Source organism: Acipenser ruthenus, chromosome 7, assembly GCF_902713425.1.
Source record: "Acipenser ruthenus chromosome 7, fAciRut3.2 maternal haplotype, whole genome shotgun sequence".
Lineage (NCBI taxonomy): Eukaryota > Metazoa > Chordata > Actinopteri > Acipenseriformes > Acipenseridae > Acipenser > Acipenser ruthenus.
In genome coordinates, this window is record NC_081195.1 from 34,373,893 (window position 1) to 34,389,386 (window position 15,494).

General features: G+C 42.5%; 1 protein-coding gene across 7 annotated transcripts in view; it reads left to right on the forward strand.

Annotated features, from left to right (window-relative positions):
• The window catches only part of si:ch211-108d22.2 (uncharacterized), a 131,998-nt gene extending 118,291 nt beyond the window's left edge, over window positions 1-13,707 (forward strand). For all 7 annotated transcript variants that reach the window (XM_059026792.1, XM_059026794.1, XM_059026795.1 and 4 more), the window contains 5 exons: window positions 8,439-8,696; window positions 8,787-9,080; window positions 9,726-10,004; window positions 12,069-12,152; window positions 12,466-13,707. In XM_059026792.1, the coding sequence (XP_058882775.1) occupies window positions 8,439-8,696; window positions 8,787-9,080; window positions 9,726-10,004; window positions 12,069-12,152; window positions 12,466-12,532 (982 nt within the window). In that variant the 3' untranslated portion in view covers window positions 12,533-13,707. The remainder of the gene's footprint in view (window positions 1-8,438; window positions 8,697-8,786; window positions 9,081-9,725; window positions 10,005-12,068; window positions 12,153-12,465) is intronic.
• The last annotated feature ends 1,787 nt before the right edge of the window (window positions 13,708-15,494 follow it).

Genomic DNA, 15,494 nt, shown 5'->3' on the forward strand with positions numbered 1-15,494 from the left:
ATATCACTCTCCAAAGCTATAATATATTTCCTATACCTCATAGCAATGCATCAATATAAATTGGATATACATTCAAAATTGTTCTTACCTTCCAATATATGGAAGTGTAGTTGTAGAATATAACGTAAAAACAAGAACTGTCTTCAAAAGCAGAGACTTCTAAATACGATCAAACAGCCACCAGTTTTTCAGAGCTCCTCAGAGCATGGACCACACAACTTGTAGTTAGCAAGTCGAGTGATACAATATATCTAAAGAGTACCAGTGACTCCTTTTTCAAAATTAATTTAATGTAAGCTCATGGTTCACTATCTTCCACCCCTCCTTTCCCTAAAATTAGGTGAACTGTAGTTCATAGAGTCCTTGCTACCAAGTACAATACAGATATATGTGTATATATCATAGAGATGTGTTTTCCAACCCTTTTCCTGGCGGCACACCGTGCCAACGCAGCGCTCAGTTGCTTAATTGAACCCTTCATTGAACTAATAAAGTGATTAACTGGGCATTTTCCCGTTATTTTCAAACTCTTCATTTGTTGATACGGTTAAGCAAATGAGCGCTGCGTTGGAACGAAAACCAGCAGACACGGTGTGCCGCCAGGAATAGGGTTGAGAAACAGTGGTTTAATACATAACACCAGCTTGTACAAGTTTGTGTTTATATGAGAGAGAGAGAGAGAGAGAGAGACTTTTGACTTTTCAATTTCCTTTATTTTCAATTAATTATTAAAACAATACATTAATACATATACTGTATATATATATATATATATTTTTTTTTTCATGACAAAAAACAACCACAATTATTTCCCCCCACCACCATGCAAAAAAGAAAACACAGATCCTCTTTTCCATCCGTTATGTTAAAAATTAATTTGTAAGTTTACTCCTTCTAATTCACACAGCACCTCATTTACACACCACAATTCCTCAAATTTTCCAAGATCTTTCCACAGTTTATAAAACTCATAATCTACTTTCAGCCTACATTTCACCAGTATCTTAAACATGCTCAGCACATCATCACTCCCCTCCCGCTGCACTCTGTTCTTTCTAGTCTTATAAATAGCCAGCTTAGCCTGCCCCACCAGGAAATTCACAATCTGATCGATTCTTTTTGTTTTCTTCCTATACCCATTTCCAAAAATAAAAACTGAGATGTTAAAATTTAAATTGAAAGCAGTAAAAGACTGAGCTAAAAGACTAAAAATGGGTGCTAATCGGGAGCATGCGCTAAAACAATGAAACACGGTCTCTCTCTGAGCACAAAACAGACAGGAATCAGACACGCCGGGGTTAATAATGCTGATAAAAGCTTTGACAGCAACAATCATGTGTAAAACCCTCCATTGCAGATCCCCAGCTCTCCAGGCTGGCACTGTACTCTCCTCCTCTTCCAGCCTGGCTCTCCAGGGTGTGTCAGGGAGTGTGGTTAGCTGGGTCTGATGCTTAACAAGCACGCAAACTCTGTACAGGGCTTTGCCCTCCATGCTTGAGACAAGCCTCCCACTCAACCCCTCTGCTTCCAGTAGCGGCCCTGGAGGCCCCGCTTCTTCTCTGAAAGCAGGAGATACTCGCAAGCCTGGGAACGGGGGCGGGATATCAGGGAGAGGGTGTCCCTGGAACAACTCTTTCAGAAGCAGCCGTCCCTCCGGAGACAAAGCGGATCTGAGCCAGCTCAAAAACCTCTCCACTCTTCGTACTGAGTGCACTCCCAGCTCAGCACTCAGCCTTTCCGCACTCAGCCAGCAGCCCTGCCGCAGGTCCAGCAGGTGGCGCAGCTTCGTGAGGTGAGCTCTGATTAGCTGGTGGTTCAATGCAGGGGCGTCGGTGCTTGGAGGAGCAAGGAGCGGGTTGTTTACAATTGGCTCTTCCAGAAGCCAATGCAAAGTGGGGGCCTTCTCCCCTCTCTCAACCCTCAAAAGGCGCCAGGCCCTCAACATGCTCCTGTAGAAAGTGGGGAGCGATGACAGGTCCACCTGGCTGGAATCCACTAGGAACAGGTGCTTATCCAGCTGTAGCGCTCCTGCTCTCCTCAGCAGGGCGCAGGCCAGCATTCTCCAGGACAGTGAGTCAGGTCCATATAGCAGCCGCTGGACTGACTGCAGTCGGAAAGCCGAGACCCGGCTGCTCACATCCATCACACCATGACCTCCTTTCTCCCTTGGCAGGTACAGCACTCCTTTCCTTAGCCAGTGCAACCCATCCCAGAAGAAATCCAGCATCACCTTCTGCACCTCTTCCAGCAGCCCCTGCGGTGGTTCCAAACACACCAGCCGGTGCCACAGTGTGGATGCCACCAGGTTGTTAATAATCAGAGCTCTGCCTCTGTAGGACAGCTGCGGGAGCAGCCAGCGCCACCTGCCCAGTCGCCCCTTCACTCCCTCCAGCACCCCCTCCCAGTTCTTTATCTCGCTGATGTCGTTCCCCAGGTGCACCCCCAAGTACTTGAATCCTCCCCTGCTCCATTGAAGCCCTCCAGGCAGCGCTGGGGGTCCGCAGTCCTCCCACTGCCCCAGCAGCAGTGCACAGCTTTTATTCCAGTTCACCTTGGCTGAGGACAATGTCTCAAAGTCTACAAGGGTGCTGTGCAGTGTCTTGATGTCCTGCTCCCCCTTGACCATCACCACGAGGTCATCAGCGTACGCTGACACTGTGACAGGGGGGCCGGGGCAGTGCGGTATAGACAGTCCACTCATCCCTCGACGCAGTTCTTGGAGCAGGGGTTCGATGGCCAGGGAGTACAACATGCCTGACAGTGCACAGCCCTGTCTAACCCCCCTCTGTACTCTGAAAGGAGCACTTAGCCCACCGTTTATCTTCAGTACACTGTGAATGTCACGATAGAGCACCTGAGTCATGGCTATGAAGACAGGGCCGAACCCGAAGGCCTGCATGGTCCTCCACAAATACTGGTGCTCAACCCGGTCAAAAGCCTTTTCCTGATCCAGTGAAATTAGACCAGTGTTTAAGCCAAATATCTTGGAGACTTCCAAAATGTCCCAAATCAAAAATATGTTGTCAAAGATTGACCTGCCGGGCACACAGTAGGTCTGGTCTGAGTGTATCACTGAGCCCAGGACATCCCTCAGCCGACTGGCCAGGGTCTTCGACAGCAACTTGTAGTCCACACATAACAGTGAGACAGGTCTCCAGTTCTTTATCTCAAACAGGTCCCCCTTTTTTGGCAGCAGCGTTACCACAGCCCTCCTGCAGCTAAGTGGCAGCTCTCCTTTGGCCAGGCTTTCATTGTAAACCGCCAGGAGGTCCTCCCCGAGTTCACTCCAGAACGTTTTATAGAACTTTGTGGGCAGGCCGTCTATGCCAGGGGCTTTCCTGTTGCTCAATCCACTGAGGGCAGTGGAGAGCTCCTGCAGAGTGCTCTCTCCAGCCCCTTCCTCTCCTCTTCAAGGACCTGTGGCAGACCTTGGTGGAAGTTGTGTGTGTTAGCTGTGTCTTCTCCTCCTACCTGACTGGAGAACAGCTCTGTGTAAAACTGCACAGCTCTCCTGCGGATCTCTCCTGGCTCCTGCAGCTCCCTCCCATCCTCCGCACGTAGGCAGTGGATCAGCTTGCTCTGTCCCTGTTTTTTCTCCAGGCTGAAGAAATATTTGGTTGGGGCGTCCACCTGCGATACACTCTGGAACCTTGATCTTGTTAGCACTCCCTGTGCTTTTGTGTCCAGCAGGTCAATGAGTAACGCTTTTTTTCCTTTGAGATCCTCAACAAGCCTACTATTTGATGTGGACTCTAGAGCCTGCTGAAGCTCCAGAATGTCCTTCTCCAAAGATCTCATTGACTCATTGATGCCCCTTGTAACGCTCACAGTGTACTGCTGACAGAGCTGGCGAATCTGCACCTTCCCCACATCCCACCACTGTGTCAGGGAACTAAAACTGGCCTTTTGCCTTCTCCACTGCTGCCAGAAAAAATTAAAACAGGTTTTAAAATGTGCATCATTGGTTAATAGGGTGTTAAAATGCCAGTAGGCGCTGCACGTTCTAACTGCCGGAATTAAAACATCGGACAAACCAGTAGGGGTGATAAAACAAGACTTTACAGTGCTAAAATGGTGTTTAAAACAGTAAAAATGGTCTAATCTGGCCAGAGAGAGCTTATCTCCCCTCGCTTTTACCCATGTGTACTGTCTTTTGTTAATATTCAAAGTTTTCCACAGATCTTTTAACTTTCCTGTTATACGGCGCATCTCTCTGGCTGATAAGGTGTGGGGTTCTACGTGATTCCTGTCCTCTTTGTCATTTTCTGTACAATTAAAATCTCCACCCAGAAAAAGATACTCCTCCGCTTCACATTTAAGAAGGGTTTCCTCTAAAACCATTAAAAATAAAACTCTTTCTTTTCCGTCGGTTGGTGCATAAATGTTAATAAAAACAAGTGAGGTCTTCTCCATTACTGCATGCACTACAAGGAGACATCCTTTAATAACCTCCTCAACATTAACAGAAATGGGTTTTACATTTTCAGCAAATAAAACAGCAACCCCGGCGCTCAGAGAGGACCCGTGACTTAAAACGATATCACCGTTCCATTCTTTCATCCATTCAGTACAATTTCTATCATCACTGTGCGTTTCCTGTAAAAACATCACATTTATATTCTTCTGTTTAATCAGCTCAAAAACAGCGGCTCTCTTCAGAGCATCTCGACACCCGTTAATATTTAAGCTCCCGATTTTAATTTCACCCATTAGATAAAAAAAGAAAGAAAACAAGCAGAAAGAAGCAGCGGAGAGACAGATAAAAGCGAGAGATAAACTACCCTTCATTACATTTTAATTTTGCTAAAACATTTTTTAACCTCCACTTTTCCTGATCACTCAGACCTTCGCTTGATGTATTCTTTTTAAAAAAAAAACCCTTATAGTTGCCTTGAACAGACTTATGTTCGGAAAATATTCCTCGACCACTACATTTTTCTTTCCTTTTGTTTTCTGTAAAAACTCCCTAACCTTTTCCAGCTCATACCCCCCGGCCGGCCCCCCGATCCGCTCTGACTAGCCGAGGACTCCGCTGCCAGAGACGAGTCAGTGAGGCCGCCCTCCCGCTCGCTCTCCGACTCCGAGGACTCCTCGGTGACGCTGCTCGCAGCTAAAACACTCCACCGAGTTGCGGGTCTCCTTTCTTCTACACCTTTCCCTTCAGCCTCTCTCTTTTACCCCTGTTCCAACACCTACAATACCTCCTTCCTCTGCCTCTGTATTACGTTTTTTAGCTATTACTCCTCCGCTTCTTTTCCTTGTCCTCTTTTTTCCTGGGATTTTAAAATCTCCATCCTTTTCTTTTTCAGCTTCCGTCTGTGCTATCTCCTCCCCGATTTCTCCAATTTCCATCAAACGCGTCTCTGTTTCCTCGGCTGCAGCCCGCGCTGCAGCCCCTTTAGTGCTGCTTCCAGCCTCCTCCCCTCCCTCTGCCTCAACGCTACCATCTACCTGCTGTCCTTAGGCGTCTTTTCCCCGGATCAGTTCTGTTTCCCCATTGGCGACGCTAGCAGCCCTTCCCAATTTGTTACTGCCACTGCCTCCCGCTACCTCAGTGTCCACCTGGGCTATTTCCCTCCTCGGCTGAGGCTGCGGCCGAGTCCGCGCTCTCGGTCTCGGCCGCGGCCCCGACCCTGTCTCACCGACCCTGTCTCTTACTTTAAAATGAAAAGTAAACTTTGTAAAACTGTTTAAAACCGAAGAAAAGACAGTAAAGAATAGAAAAGAGAAGAAAACCAAACCTCGACCACTCTCACCCACCTTCCAAAACTCCGCCCACTCACTCCACACACTCACGAGAGAGAGAGAGAGATGTTTTCCAGTATACAACACCCACTCTGTTTAATAATTCCAACCCGGCTTTAAAATATATTTCCCTCAATAGGTTGGATTTGCTTCATGTATAGATGTGTGTCAACAAAATGTTATTGGATAAAGACTGTTAAAAGGTTTGACAAACCTCTGAGTCGTCTGCAATTGCAGCCTTCCATTGGTTATCATTCAAGGTTGATACATAGAAAATGCAAATCCAGCTTTTAAGAGCCAAAAGCAAAACCTGCTTTGAGGTGCCAAAGACTAAGCCTTCTCTTTTGAATGTCTAATGCCCTTCCAGATTTCTGATGTGTGTCTGAGACTGACTTTTAATTCTTTCACTTGTGAACTCTACAGTCCTGATAAGAACTTATACTGAAACAAATGTTCTAATTTAAATTAAATTCTCCTTCCGCTGCAAAGTTTTCATTCATTTCTATAATATAATAAAGAGAACGAACATTACACCATAATACACTCCCAAATTCTGTTACCAAAAGGTATTTCGTTAGTTCATTTTAGTTCAGTGAGTCTCGCTTCGACTGCCAAAAAGCACTTTCCATGCCCAGCACCGCTCTGCTACAAGCAGGTAAAGGGGAGGTCACCAATTTTAATTATATTTCTTTAGTAGGTCTACTGTATACTACAGTTATTAAATCCAGTTTACACTTTATAGTCTTATATTCAAACTTAACAGCTCCTCTGTTAAGTCATCACTTATACTAGATACCTGTGTTTAGCTTAGAGACTACTTTCAGATCAAATTTACTTATTTTCTAAATAAGAAACTTGACGATGAATACACTCGGTTCTTTTGTTTACAGTTTTTATTTGTTACAATAAAACTCAAATAGATGCATGTGACAAAGTGGTTTGCCGGTGTAGAGGTGTTGCAGTGCTCATGACAATGGCAAACAACAAAGTACTGGTGAAGTGGTGATTTATTTATAATCCAAAGTGACGACAATAGTAAAGAAATGGAGGGCTGGCAATACACAACGATGTGTATTGCACAGTTCAATAAACACGGGGTTCAGTCTCGAAATGATACACACACAGACACGGGCACAAATCCAGTGCTGTAGTGCTCGTGGTGAAATACAATTTACTCGTGCACAGTGGTGGAGTGATGTCCGGTTTTGTGCTGGCCTGTAGCGACAACTCCGGTTCATGTTAGCCGTCTAATACATAACAAACAGTACAATTAGACGATACAAACAAACAAAACACTGACGGTTATTTGACACTCGTCCTTCAGCGGTTCTCTCTTGACCATTACAAAAGGAACAGATCACCTAGCCACGTCCCCTTTTGTACCATCAGTCATTTGCCCCCTTGATTAGCGAGTGCAACCATTTCTCCTCCAATCCGCGGTTGCCACATGGCTTTCCCTCGGGAGCGATGACTTGGTGTAACGTAGCTCCGCCCCCTTTCTAGATGGCAGACTTCCACCTAACCCTTGGAATTAATTGTGTGACCATCCAGTCCGGGGCACTGTTCCCTTTACGCAGCAACCTCACAGGTCAGGAGGGAGATTTATAATCAAGATGAATTCTTTTTTAAAAACTCTCATTTTTAACTAATGTGCTTTGAACAATAATTTTATTGATATAAGTTTAACCTTAAATGATCTTATAACATGTATTTCTATTTCAAATACTTCAGTATACCATTTGTTTCTACAATTTGCCATTCTGTTCTCGCTGGATCAGAATGTTTGAGGTTCTGAGTCTAATTAAAAAAGATGCTTTTGCCTGATAAGGGAGGTTTGGAACTTTCAGCAGGTCAGCCTGACCTTTATTTTTCAAAATAGGCTTCTTCACGCAAGCTGTACACAGAGCTACCAATATGTTTTACTGGTCATACAGATTATTCAAAAGAATACAGAATCCTACTTCAACAATTTGTTTAGTATTTCTGCTGGCTTTATAGCCCTTAAAACACATTACAGTTATTACAATATCTTAACATTGTTACAGTTTCACAAATGTTCAATTTGTATCACAAAGATTTTCCTGCTTCCAGTAGCGGTGTCAGTTTCTGCTCTCAGTGAGTCTGTCAAAGCCACCACAGGTCAGTCTTTAAAAGCCTGATACCTGCAAAAAATGTAAATCTTGTTAGCTGGGCTCCCAACCTTACATTCTCATTCCCATCATCAGTGGGAATACTTCAAATAAATGAAGCTGTTTCACTTAAAGGTGCTTGCACCTTGTACAAGGGAAGACGGGTTTTAGGGTCACTCGTGACGGTGTACAATGACTTGATCATATACACTCCTCCTATTATGCTACAATACGTACCTTTCTGATGCACATTGAGACCCGAGAGTTTATCTTATGATGTCGTCCAACCGGGTTTGAAATGTCAAAATCCTGAGATCATTTGATGTTACCATCTCAACATTGTTTTTTTTCATGTCCACAATCAGCTAGAGTAACAAAAGCAGTCAATCAGGTTCAGAATAGCACTTGGAGGAGATTGCTGAAATGCCTGTTGCACTATTCCACTCACATGGGACCTCAAAGTGCCCAATAAAGGCGAGTTGAGTCACCACTCATATACATGCTTTCACCTTAGCCTTATAATAAAATACGACCAATCTACAAAATAATCTTTTTTTTTTACAGGTTAAGTGCAGAGTTTTGCAAAAGGATAGTCCAAGAAATTGTTCAAAAAGGGGATTGCAAACTCATCTTTAGTTTCCTGGAAGCTACAGATAACTGGCTGAATCTTAACAACACTGTTCTGAGCTCCACTGACTGTGACGCCATCCTACACTTCATTGACCACAGCAACAATGTCAGACTCAATTTACTCTGGACTTCCATCTCGGAGGACGATACTGAGAAGCTGCTGCTTGTCATTGGGAAGGTGTCCAAGATATGGTTAGTTTTGTGTTTTTGTAGAAATATCACATTTCTTTGTAATTTTAAGGATGTTAATGAAGTGTTTTTCATTTCCCCCTCAATGAATAGCTTAGAGAGACACATGCTGCTGAGGTTTCTGCACAGAATCTACAGGTCAAAGGATCCTGGAGCAGCATGCAGCTTCTTAAAGGCTCTGCAAGGCAAACTCAACTTTTCAACATCTGATACAATTGATATTACAGAAGAGGAAAGTTCTTTCTGTCTAACCCTAGAAGACTGCAGGGCTATCTCCACTGCACTGCTGCTGTCTGGTGGTGAATCAGAACTGGTTCTTGATGACTGTGAGGTTCAGGATGATGGGCTGGAATGGCTGTTCAATGTTTTTCAAAATGTTAAACTCAGGTAGTACTGAACATGCACTTGTAATCATACCATTGTAGTGGGAAAAAAACTGAATTACTGTCCTTCATTGATCTCATTCAAAACAGAATCCTAGAGTTCAATTCTTCAGCACAAAGGTGACCCTTAGAATTTAGTTGAAGCCACATGGCTGGACATCAAGGGGTTAGTGTTCACCCTGGACCAGTTTGGAGAGTTCAGTAAACCTTTCCAAACTTGTTAGAAGATACTGGAACCCACTTCTGTGAAGGATCCTAACTCATGCTGTCGATTGTAATAACTTCTAAAGGGTGTATTGTGCTGATACAAGTAGGATTAGTGTTAGAGAGGCTGGTGGTTTTGTACTAATCTCTTAGCTTTTGAGACAGCGTAATGGTGAGTGGCAACAGAGGTCAGGAATTATTGGAACTAAATAACTTGGCATTTGTTTTATTTGCATGATATACAGTAAATGTCTGTTTCTTTTAGTAAATGGATTGCTATGTGGGGTGATAATTGCATGTAGACAGTGCACATACACTAAAGATATTTATGCTGTACAGTATATTATTACAGGATAAGTTGCATATTATAAATGATATCCCTCATGAGCTGTATGTTAATTACATGTTGTATACTCCGGCCCTTGTGGGGCCTTTTTTCCTTTAGAACCAACAAAATGATTCTTCAGCGGCTTCTATTATTGGCTTATGAAAATGATAAAAGACATGTAAAGATGGCCACATGCAGGGGGTTGTCCTTATCAGCAGCCACTAGGAATGAGATGGACCTCAGTGACACCCCACTCAACGAGGACACCTGCAGAGCCCTGGCTCACGTGGTGCACAGTTCAGAGGGGGGTTGGGAACTAGACCTGAGTAACTGCAGGCTCTCCGATCAATGCATCAACCAGTTACAGACCTGTCTGCCCAGAATCCAAGTGCTGGAGTAAGTACCTTGTACATGTTTCTGGGAACAACATGACCTGTGTCACCTGACCTAATGTCTACTTATAATAGAGTACAAGCTGGATGTTCAGTGTTTTCCCTTAGTAAGTGCGTTAGTACCAGGAGAGTGGAAGGTACTGTAGTTTACCAGTGATTTGCCCCGTAGCAAGAAGAAAATATGCATAAGCTTACACCTAAGCAAGTAAAGTAATGTCAAAAATGATCTTAATTATACAGTACTTAGTGCGAGAAACAAAGGAACTGCGTACTGTGGTTAGGACACAAAAAATTGTTGGAAGGGTAATATTATAAAGAGTGAAAGCTACAATAGAATAATAAGACTTTTGATGGTCTTATCAAAAGTAACAATATATGTTTGTTTGCCTGTGCACTGTATTTCAGACCCTCGTACACTACCCTCCAAAAAGCATTGGACCACAGTGTCGGTTTCGTCCACAATCCCCTCTGGTTTGACCCGAACAGAAATACCCAGCCTTATAGTGTGGTTCAGACCGAATCCGAACTCAGACATTGTCTCCTCAGTACACCCCGTCCTCTCCTTTCAGTTCAAGCCTCTTGCTTCGTATGGGGCGCGGGTTTCCAATGTAAACAAAGGAAGGCCGGTCAACGAAAGCAGCTAGTATGAGCGACTGTGGTCTTCATTGTTTCCTTTTTATAAGAGTAGCTAAATTCTTGATTAGTCATGCTTTCGCTACATAGCTCTCAATGTTTACGACTTTGACTGGTAAACTCATCTGTCAATCAAATTTGGTAGGCACTGCACCGTGAACCTACAGCTAGAGAAGAAGACTTAGACTTTGTTTACTTTCAAAATTCCCGTCCACACAAAGATAGTTAAACATGAGTTGGAAGGGTAATATTGTAAAGAATGAAAGCTACAATCAAATACTAATACAGGAGACTTTTGAAGGTCTTATCATTAAGCGATAGAGCCCGTCGATGCGGGCTGTACTGTGTGGTACGTAACCGCGACTGGAGTTACGCGTCCCGAGCCGTAGGTGACGGTACTAACGAAAGTCAAGGTCATCTACCACACGGTAGAGCCCACATCGAGAGGGCTCTGTCGCTATTAGAAAATGATTTATTTCTTTATTTTCTCTTTTAAAAAAAAACTTTAAAACCTATATTTACCTTGAACTTCTGATATTTCGCCGGGTAACCTTCCGCTGACGAAAACAGTCCCTAACATAATTAGAATAGAAAAACGACATACACGTAGAGAAAACTTTATTATTATTAAATTATTATTTGGCTGGCATATTTATTTATTGGGGTCTTACTCTTTCTTATTATAATTTATCTGGACATGTACAGTTGTTGAATAGTCTGTGTAGTATTGAGTCGGACTCGAAACTTGTTGTTGGAGGCGGGGCGTCAATCAAGCTGGCAGTGAGTGGATTGGCTGGTGTGGAAAGAACTGAAGCAGGGTTGACAGTTTGACTGGCTGGTTTTGAGGGAGGGTGGTGTTTGGATCCAGCTGATGACAGAATTGTGGACCAATCGTGTCTTTCCTGTTGATTTGCTGTCCAGTAGCTGCAAATTGAGCCTCAATTACAGTGTCCTGTCACAGACATGATTTCACTTGTCTCTAGACCAGCGTCAGAACGTATATTTTTAAGTAGCTTTTTATGTTATCAGATTAGTTGTAGATTAGAATGCTAAGGGAAAAATCCGATATTTATGCGCGGATTGATTTAAAATTTAATTCACAGTTAAGCACTTCAACATTCCAGCAGGCATCTATGCAAAATAGAAGCCCGCTAGATCTGGAAGCTGATTGGCTGTTTGCACTCAATTGTTTTCTAAAAGGTAATAATACATTTACCTTTATACAGTCATTTGAAAGGAGAGAATGAATTGAGTGCAGCATGCAGGTGGATTCCTTGCACATTTGCCAGTCCCTTTACAAGTGAATTATTTCAATGGAGTAGAGAATCCTTGAAGGAGCACATGGTGCATTTGGTGCTCTCATAACATAACCTAGATGAAGGTGTAGCTGAAAGACTCACATTGTTTTTTGACTGTTGCATTTCCTCAATTGCAGTTTAAGTAAGAATGATATAACTGACTCTGGAGCCATGATAATCCATGAAGTGGTCTACAGGAATCCATCTCTGAAAACCGTACGGTAAATAATCCTTTACATACCCTTTGTGTGAACATTAAAGAAGGCATCATCATGCTGGCTCTGTGTGTCAGTGCAGGACATTGATATGATTCTCAGATCATTTCTGAGCCCTTGAGCTGACTGTTACTGCAGCTCCCTCGGCCACTTGAAAACTCAAAGCAGCTGCATGCTGGTATTCAGGAGAAACACATCTACTGTATAATGAACACATATGTAATATATTCATAGAAAGGATGCTGAACCAGGAGGCTACCCAAGAACAGGACAGACATGTGCTTACCTTCATCTCATGGTTTTGTTTCTGTCTCCACAGACTTTTCAACAATAAAATAAAGAACATGAGGATCTTCAGAACTGACAGTCGCTATGAAATCTGGTGACATCAGCCTCAGCTTTGCAACATCTTTACTGTGTGTAGGTTCTCTAGACATTGTCATCACAAATATATTGCAAATGTCGTGGACTTTCTTATGTTCTTATGATATTGTATATTAACAGGAATCTACATTGAATGAATTTTAATCTAATTTGTCTAGCTTTGCCAAGTGATAATGATCAACCTAACACCTTGAATGCATCAGGCACTCAGGAAACAAAAGGCTAATCAAACCTGTCTCTGTGATTTAATTACCCAGTCTAGTGAGAGAAGTGGCTTAACATAGGAGTCTGAAAGAGAGAAAAATGACCACTTTAGCTTAAAGATTTAGGGATTTAAGACAAATATCACATCATATTGATTTAATACCACTATGAGTACAAGATGCAAGCGTTTTTATTCTTAAATTGCCTAACAAGTATAGAATAACCCAGGTAATAAATCCCTAAGAGAATTAAACTGTTTGCAATGTCTAACCAAAGTCGCAACCCGACATATTTGGTGTTTAAAGAAATGTAATTTCTTATAGTAAAAATAACGGGAATTCAGAATAAAATCAGAATTATTTAGCAAAAGTTATGTACGTTTTAAAAGTTTCCCCTTTCCAGATTATGATAATGAACTAATCAGACAGAGGAAAGGGGGGAGCGATCAATCAAGGTTTCAAGCCCATTCAGCTACAAAATAGCCAATCAGAGCATGCAGCAGGAAATTCATATAATCTCTTTGTTTGAAAAGTATAAAAGCCGACTGTAAACATTAGCTCCTTGCCCCTGCTCTATCCCCCTGTGATAGCCCCCTGCATTAGCCCCTGCGCTATCCCCTGACCGCTGATCCCTGCTCGCTCAGATTCAAAGAAACTACAAGACTGCACTGGAGCCCTCAGCTCTCAGTATTTATCAATCAAGGTTGGGGGCCCTGACTCTCGGAGAAACACAAGGTAACAGAACGCTGAAAGTGACTGCTTTCCAGGCTAGGTTACAATACTCTAAAATATTTATTCAGGTATTGTGTGACCCCTTGTTGTTGTGTCAGTATGTGCTAATATTTCTTTGGTAAATTGTTGTTTTAAACCTTAGTTCTCATTGTAATGCTTTTAATATGACATTAATTGTGTAACTGTTTTGTGTGGTTTTCAAACTTATATTGTTGCATGCTTAATAAATACCATCTTTCTAAGGAGAGTTTCCCAGTATTGAGTTGTTTTCAGAGAGCGATATTAAAAACGGGTTTGTACATTATAGTAGGACACTGTTTATTGTAGAGGTCCCACCGAGATCTTGACAATCGACGGTATCTCTTTATCCCCTACAGTTTTTGGAGGTCCCTTAATTTATTGCTTTTAAGAATGTATTAACTGCCTACAATAGTACCCACATGTGCATTGTACCCTTTACAAGCAGGTCTGCACAGGTGTTTTACACATTCTAATATGCGAATACAGAAGTGTAAATATATATATACAGACGTGCTCAAATTTGTTGGTACCCCTCCACAAAAAACGAAGAATGCACAATTTTCTCTGAAATAACTTGAAACTGACAAAAGTAATTGGCATCCACCATTGTTTATTCCATATTTAATAGAAATCAGACTTTGCTTTTGATTTTTTATTCAACATAATATTGTAAATAATAAAACAAATGAAAATGGCATGGACAAAAATGATGGGACCGCTAACCTAATATTTTGTTGCACAATCTTTAGAGGCAATCACTGCAATCAAACGTTTTCTGTAGCTCTCAATGAGACTTCTGCACCTGTTAACAGGTAGTTTGGCCCACTCTTCCTGAGCAAACTGCTCCAGCTGTCTCAGGTTTGATGGGTGCCTTCTCCAGACTGCAAGTTTCAGCTCTTTCAATAGATGTTCGATAGGATTCAGATCAGGACTCATAGAAGGCCACTTCAGTATAGTCCAATGTTTTGTTCTTATCCATTCTTGGGTGCTTTTAGCTGTGTGTTTTGGGTCATTATCCTGTTGGAGGACCCATGATCTGCGACTGAGACAGAGCTTTCTGACACTGGGCAGTACGTTTAGCTCCAGAATGCCTTGATAGTCTTCAGATTTCATTGTGCCCTGCACAGATTCAAGGCACCCTGTGCCAGGCGCAGCAAAGCAGCCCCAAAACATAACCGAGCCTCCTCCATGTTTCACTGTAGGTATGGTGTTCTTTTCTTTGAAAGCTTCATTTTTTCGTCTGTGAACATAGAGCTGATGTGACTTGCCAAAAAGCTCCAGTTTTGACTCATCTGTCCAAAGGACATTCTCCCAGAAGGATTGTGGCTTGTCAATATGCATTTTAGCAAATTCCAGTCTGGCTTTTTTATGTTTTTCTTTCAAAAGTGGAGTCCTCCTGGGTCTTCTTCCATGGAGCCCACTTTCGCTCAAAAAGCGACGGATGGTGCGATCAGAAACTGACGTACCTTCACCTTGGAGTTCAGCTTGTATCTCTGTGGCAGTTATCCTTGGTTCTTTTTCTACCATTCGCACTATCCTTCTGTTCAATCTGGGGTCGATTTTCCTCTTGCGGCCGCTCCCAGGGAGGTTGGCTACAGTTCCATGGACCTTAAACTTCTTAATAATATTTGCAACTGTTGTCACAGGAACATCAAGCTGCTTGGAGATGGTCTTGTAGCCTTTACCTTTACCATGCTTGTCTATTATTTTCTTTCTGATCTCCTCAGACAACTCTCTCCTTTGCTTTCTCTGGTCCATGTTCAGTGTGGTGCACACAATGATACCAAACAGCACAGTGACTACTTTTCTCCATTTAAATAGGCTGAATGACTGATTACAAGATTGGAGACATGCGTGATACTAATTAAAGAAACTAATTAGTTTGAAATATCACTATAATCCAATTATTTATTATCTTTTCTAAGGGGTACCAACAAATGTGTCCAGGCCATTTTAGAATATCTTTGTAGAATAAGCAATAATTCATCTCTTTTCACAGCTTATTTGC